At 32.9% G+C, this 7500-nt stretch overlaps 1 protein-coding gene across 2 annotated transcripts in view; it reads left to right on the top strand.

Annotated features, from left to right (window-relative positions):
* LOC135218570 (BTB/POZ domain-containing protein 2-like) overlaps positions 1-7500 on the top strand; it is an 85942-nt gene that overhangs the window by 78030 nt on the left and 412 nt on the right. For both annotated transcript variants that reach the window (XM_064254972.1, XM_064254961.1), the window contains 4 exons: positions 677-813; positions 1386-1656; positions 4390-4533; positions 7414-7500. The exon at positions 7414-7500 is cut by the window's right edge and continues 412 nt beyond it. In XM_064254972.1, the coding sequence (XP_064111042.1) occupies positions 677-813; positions 1386-1656; positions 4390-4533; positions 7414-7500 (639 nt within the window). The remainder of the gene's footprint in view (positions 1-676; positions 814-1385; positions 1657-4389; positions 4534-7413) is intronic.

The following is a 7500-nucleotide window of genomic DNA, read 5'->3' as shown; positions in this document are numbered from 1 at the left end:
TACATATATATATATATATATATATATATATATATATACATATATACATACTATATATATATATATATATATATATAAAATATTTGTATGTGTTTGCTTGTTTGTGCGTCATCATGTAGTACACAGTATCTATGAAGGTTGCTATTTCATTTTTTAAATATACTCCTATCACTACAAGAAATGAATCTAAGTGATCAATGTACAAAAGATAAAGAAACATTTGAATTCAATTCTTGCAGTGACGAGCGTGTCTTGTAAAGTATGAGAAATGTGTGAAGTGAAGAGGTCACCGTGGGCCTATTTCCCCAAAATTTCATTGTTTTGCTTTTGACCTATGAAGTCAATAATTAGGCTTGGGTTTAGTTACACACTTGATCTGGCTAGCCTTAAGTGTGGAGGTTATGAACGCACATTGTATACACTCATCACACACATATATGTATGTATGTATGTATGTATATATACACATAGTATATATGTGTCACAAATATAATTTAATATCGAATTCACTATAAATTTGGAATCTTGGAATCGTACAGAACTCTCAAGCGTGAAATAAATGACAAAAATCCATAAACCTACTGATGTCAAAGAATTGACCAAGACCCAAAACAAAAACAAATGATTGATGAATAAATAAATGTACTATTGTATGTGTATCTCTCGGCATTTCCAGATATTCACTGACAATGGCAACGCTGTTTTAATTTCCTCGTCGCTACTTGACCTGACACCGGAGGCCATGGCGCAGCTCTTGCAAGAGCCACTGAGAGTCACTTCAGAAACAGTTATCCTCAAGGCTCTTGTGTCATGGTAATGCTTTATGCACCGTTCGTACTTTTGTAAAGTTGTAATACAAATGCCAGAAGGATTTTACTTTTTTATTCGGTGGAATAAGTCTGGACAATCATACGGATAAGCATATGATTCCCTGGAATGGATGATTTTCGAGGGAAAGATAATATATCAATTTTAGTCATTACTATTGATTTATTCCTTTGTGTATTATAATATTTATTATCTAAAGACTTACTATTTACCTAAGACTATTTGTCATTGCTGTTGATATATTCCTTTGTATTATGATATTTATTATTTAAAGACTTATTCTTTACCTATGACCATTTGTTATTGCTATTGATTTAGACCTTTGTGTATTATAATATTTATTATCTAAAGACATACTCTTTATCTATGACCATTTGTCATTTCTATTGATTTATTCCTTTGTGTATTATAATATATATATATAAAGACTTACCATTTACCTATGACCATTTGTCACTACATTTACATTCGTCAGATATTTCAAGGCCTTTACTTGTTCTAATCTCCGTTCTAACATATCCTCGTTCTTCTCGACATATTTGCTTTATTTCTGGCAGGGGCCAGGCCCAGCTGAAACTGCAAGGAAAGCAACTCACTCCCTCCAATCTCCGAGAGCAAGTCGAGCCCTTCCTCTCCGAAATAAGATTCCTAACGATGACGTCAGAAGAGTTCGTGCAAAATGTGGTGACGTCAGACATCCTAACGCCGGATGAAACTGTCTACGTGTTGAAGAATATTGCTAAGCCTGGCGAAGTAGCACCTGCCAGCAGGATCAACACCATCACGATTAATACATCGAGGGTGAACAGGTCGTCTTTGATAACGAAGGTAAACAAATCATTTGTAATTATATCAGCTAGTCAATCATTTGCTAATTGACAAGTTATTCCAACGTTTTACTCTTGATTATTTTTCTAACAATCCTTCATTTTCTTTCTTGTAAGAAGTAAATCTTTGTGTGAATAATTGACAAGATGACTCCCTTTGACACAAATAGTAATATCGATTTCATGTTAATATAAACAAGACCTAGACGGGGAAACAAGTATGAATAACATTTGCCAAATTATAAGCGTTCGTTGTTAGGCTCTTCAATCTCAACTGATACTTCGGCATTTGATTGATTTTTAAATTGGCAATTTACACTTTTAGATCATACTTGTCTTTGCCAATCTCTTACTTTACATTCTTCTTAATCTTCCGTACAGCTACTTTCAAGGTTCATATTCAACTTAATTGAACAGACAACTGCGAATTTAGTACGATTTGTATTGTGGTTTATTTCAAAATGAGCTTCGTGCAAAACATCTTTCTCCTGTGGGCTCTCCTTCAATGATATTGTATGCCCTCCCAGCGGCTAGGATATAGACAATACAGCTTTTAAATCCTTACATCGTTTCTGACCACCAAAGAACTCTAATGGCATGTACCTTCCTTATTTAAAGTTCACAGGAGGTGACGACAGAAAATATGTGACAAAAAAATATTATGTCACTGAGCTTATGTTCAGCTTGTAGAATGTACTTTAGGTATATTGTTGTGAGGATACATAGCTGCTTCACAAATTATAAGTGGAATTTTTTTCACTCTCTCCTCAATCCATCTCTATTCGAATTAGCAAAACCAGCATGTTTTTGACTCATTGCCGAAGAGAGTTTGGTTCTGCAGAATCTCTAGAGGAAAATAAAAATCCAATTTCCGGCAAGCTTCATGGCGCACTGGAGTGAACCACCTATACGCACCTACTTGTGCCATTTGAACAATTATTTGGTATACAGGGTGACTTATGTGAAGGACATGAATAGGGAACAATCAAAATCCAATTACACCCATGTACAAGAGAAAAGACATGGCCATCATTTAGAAGAATGGATGGCAGTGAAAATCCAAAGATAAATATTGTATGAAGAAAGACAAAGATAGATATGCTGGGAAAGGCCTCTCGTGCGGTACTCCGATTCTACGAAGTGTTTGATATATGAGTCCCAATAAGTAATTGGGAGGAAAGTGACAAGACTGGAGCCTCTGAGGACAGGCAGCGCTAGAGGAAGTGAGAGGATGAGAGAGGTCTTTGACACCATGAATTGTGCGTACATCATGAACAGCAGGGCTCGACGGAACCATCGTACTACGCTTATGCCATATCCACTTGCTGCTTTTATAATTTAAGTGTTGCAGCCATTTGTTTGGAGACATCTTTTCAAAGTATAAAATAATTTTTAGTGAGGAATGCATTACAAAACACGTAATTTTGTTACAAGGGCAACAGTTGATGTTACTTATTTACAGTGATTAAATATTTTATGTGAAAAAGTAAAATCTATAACAAAATACACAAATGTACATAACGACTTTGAAAATGACCTTGATTAAACCTGGAGTATCGACCCTACCGATAATAAAATCCTGTCTGAATACATAATCCACAAACAAAACTTAAATTTCGTAGTCAAATACTACATGTATCATAAAAATGGAAATAATCTTAAGAACCAGTAACAATCAAACGTCCCCCTTTATCCAAGAGAATTTAAAAGCTCTGAGAATTATGCAACACACGTTCCCTCGCATATCGTAACGAAAAACTGGTTCATTTCATTTCCCTTATGATTCCTGCTGGCGAATTAGATCAGGACACAATTGAATTTTAAAAGTATGGATAAAAGAAACTGCAGGATCCCCGAATTTCATCACGTTCCTTATTACATGATCGAGAACGAAGGAGTAACATAAGATAGAGGTTGGAGGAAAATTTCCTTAAGAAAATATCTCACATAGAACTGCAGCGAAAAACACTATATCAGTTTTATATAGATACTATATATATGTATATATATATATATATATATATATATATATATATATATATATATATATATATATATATATATATATATATATATATAAAACTAGATCTCTTAGCGCCTGACTCCTTGTAAAGGTAATGTACTTCTGCACTGGAACTGGACTATACAATAAGCAACAGCTAACTGTCAACCTGTCCTTTAATATTTATGTGAATTAAGAAAATGAAGTCTCCAATATTAACATGGGATTTTAAAGGATTTTTAGATTTTCTTTAAAGGTAACCTTGGAAACAGGTTACGATAATCTGAATCCATGCTTATCTGGCGGTTAATCCAAGCTTAAAATCTACTCATCTAATTTTCTTTGAAGATGTAATATCATTAGTTTGATTAATTTTTTTTTTACTAATTATGTTGTAAATCTTTTATGTGTAACTCATTGAATTACACACACACATGTATATATATATATATATATATATATATAGATATATATATATATATATATAGATACATATAAAATATATATATATATATATATATATATATATATATACTATATATATATATATATATATATATATATATATATATATTGATAGTATATATATACTATATATATTACATACATGTATATCATCACAAAGAATTATTTCATGGATCAACAACTGGTTTCTTGATAAATCTTCCTAGTACTTTTCACACCATTTTGCCTGGGACAAAATGCCATTAATTTATCAATTTCTTTCCTCAGGACCAGATGCGTTCGTGCGTCTGCGAAGGAGTAAACAAAACTTGGCTTAGAGACTCCGAGTATGAATTTCAGTTCGTGGCCTCTGACAATATTGTTCTTTTAGCCGTCAAAGTCCAACTGGGAGGAGGGGCGGAGGACATTCAGGTAAACTGAACGAAATTTCAATCGTACTTTTCTTCTCTTAAGATGTCAGGATTAAAGGTTACGTATAAGAATTTAAGGAAATGAAATGGAAACAAACGACCATACAATCATTGCTTTCTAAGTGATGTATAAAAAACTAGACTAAGAATTGTGAGCAATATAACCATAAAACATATTTACATACTGTTGGCTCACACACACACACACACACACACACGCACACACACAACACACACACACAATATATATTATATATAATAATATTTTTAATATTATATAATATATATATATATACACACCATATAAAATATATATATATCTATATATATATATATATATATATATATATATATATATATATATACTATATATACATATATACTATATATATATATATTATATATATACTATATTATATATATATGTGTGTGTGTGTGTGTGTGTGTGTGCGTGTGTGTATAAGTATATATATATTGTATAATATTATACTCACTTATTCGCATTATCACTTCAGTTTCGCAAACCCAAAAATGTTCCTACCTCTATAGCTACCACAATGCCGATTAAGAGATCATAATGAAAAATGAGGTTATTTCACTTGAGGATTTTCCTTATTAGGCATAATGCCAGCTAACTGCACTCTTATCACTCAAAGTTAAATATTTCCCTCAAAATATTTCCCTCAAAATATTTCCCTCCACAAATTCAGTAAAAAACAGTTTTCAAAATATTTAGTCTTTTTTCCTTTTCAATGTCTAAACTAGAGAGCCTCAGTAGCAAGACGTTTCAGCCTATAATTAGATTCTTGCAGGTTTATATTATAGTCCTTGTTGTCATAAATTTCTTAGTGCTGGATGGCTGCTTTCCTTGGACAGCATTCCTTTTCAAAAACGGAAGTTTGCCTGTTTGTTAATACTTTTTCAATAACCCTGCCAGTGAAGGATAGTGATTATCGTACTGTAATATCTAATCTATATTATTTTTTGCAAAAATAAAATAAATCTACGTCAGAATATGTTTTCTCCAAAATATTTTAAAATATTTCTATAAGCCCAAAATTATGTGTACCCCAAAGTGGGTTCTACATATTTATATATTTTTTCAGTGTTTTCTCACTTATTACTTTGGCTGGTAAGGTACAGAAAATCACTATAAGGTTGAACTAGGTCTCCTCATCAAATACTGGCCAACTAATCTACCTTCTAAAGCCACTGATGATGGAAACCGCATCTACAGAAAGTTCAGGTCCCACTTAAAAAAAATTAAACAACTCTCTCAAGAACTTGTTTAAGAAATTTAACATTGCATACCAATCCAAGTACGTTCTTCGCGACGGTGCATCACAAACATCTGTATGAAAGAGGCCCATAGATACTTGTATAACGAGGAATTTCAGACAAGTTTCATTTTTATTACGCGAGACAAAACGTCTTGCCTGTTGAAGAGGGATTACCTGCATATATTCAACGATAGAAAAACAAATGTCACGATCACAAATACACATCAGGATGGTGCAAGAGAAATCAGTCGCATTAATCAAATATCCTTTAACCATAAAGCCATAAAACTTTTTTTAAATGAATTTCACGATACTCTACAAGTTCACAGTAAAATCATAACACATATCACTTATAAACAAGTACATGTAAACGTATACGCACATATACACTAACTATATATATATATATATATATATATATATATATATATATATATATATATATATATATATATATATATATATATGCATAACATTTCTTTTAAATATAATTGTCCTTTTGGCTCTGACTAATGATGTTTGCTAACCGTGTCCTCATTATCAATATAACGATTCTCTTCCCTATATAAAAAGCAGCGCATGGAATATGCTATATTCAACCTCGTCTGCAACACTCAAATTGATCTTCGTAGCTCCAACTTGAACTCGCGGCTAAAAACTGGCAAAAAAGAAAAAAAAATACAATCTACTTTAAAACAAAAACTCTACTAATTCCCCCAAAACATAACTACGGCGAGTTGGCAAGTTTGTATTTCATATTCGAAAGGAAATGAAATCACCACTCTTAACTTCCTTCCAAACGGCAGGGCAGATGAGGCAGAGAGACGAAAATGGAACGGAGGAAGTTTCCCTGTAGCTATACACAATCCTAAGCAAATATACACGGCTGCAATAATCAACCAATGTCAAACAGAGGTCAATCTTAAGTGAGCTTTGCTAGAGTTTAATCAAAATTTTATATAACTTTATCCAAGTAGCCAAACTTTCTTTTTTTCGGTACGTTAAATCCTAATACAACTTGACGGTAACCATATCAATATAACATTATAAAGGTTATCAGAACGAGCATAATTTCTTTATCAATATTTCATATTATGAGATAAGTCAGATATATACAAACGATAGCAGCTGTTATCGTCGAAAAGTCTCCATGCTTGATATATGACTAATCTTACAAACCATGTTGTAACATATGGTTCGAATGTTCTTAAAGATCAAATATTGCATGGCATTTTAGTTTTCTCTAAAAAAAAAAAAAACAAACTTTTTCTGTCCTCTCTCAGATCTTAAAACCGACTGAGGCTAGAGGACTGCAAATTAGTATGTTAACCATCCACCCTCCAATCATCAAACATACCGAATTGTAGCCCTCTAGCCTCAGTAGTTTTTTTTTTTTCTATTTTATTTGAGGCTAACCCTAGCCGTAATAGTGCGCCTGGCTACAATATGGGAACAGGCCACCACCAAAATTATACAGAGACCACCAAAGGATAGATCCAATTTCGGTGGTCTTGATTATATGCTGTTGCACGGAAAACTCGACTGCGCCGAAGACGCTTAGGGGGAATATTTTTTTCACTTGTTTTCTTCTGTACCAACAGCTTGATATCCGGAAGGAGGACCCGAGAGCGAACGTCCTAGCAAGTGTCGAGACCGTCGGGAACAATCTGGCTTTCAAGAATCCTGTT

This window comes from Macrobrachium nipponense, chromosome 19, assembly GCF_015104395.2.
Source record: "Macrobrachium nipponense isolate FS-2020 chromosome 19, ASM1510439v2, whole genome shotgun sequence".
NCBI lineage: Eukaryota > Metazoa > Arthropoda > Malacostraca > Decapoda > Palaemonidae > Macrobrachium > Macrobrachium nipponense.
Note: the sequence above shows the minus strand (reverse complement) of the source record. Positions and strands in the feature narration are given on the sequence as shown.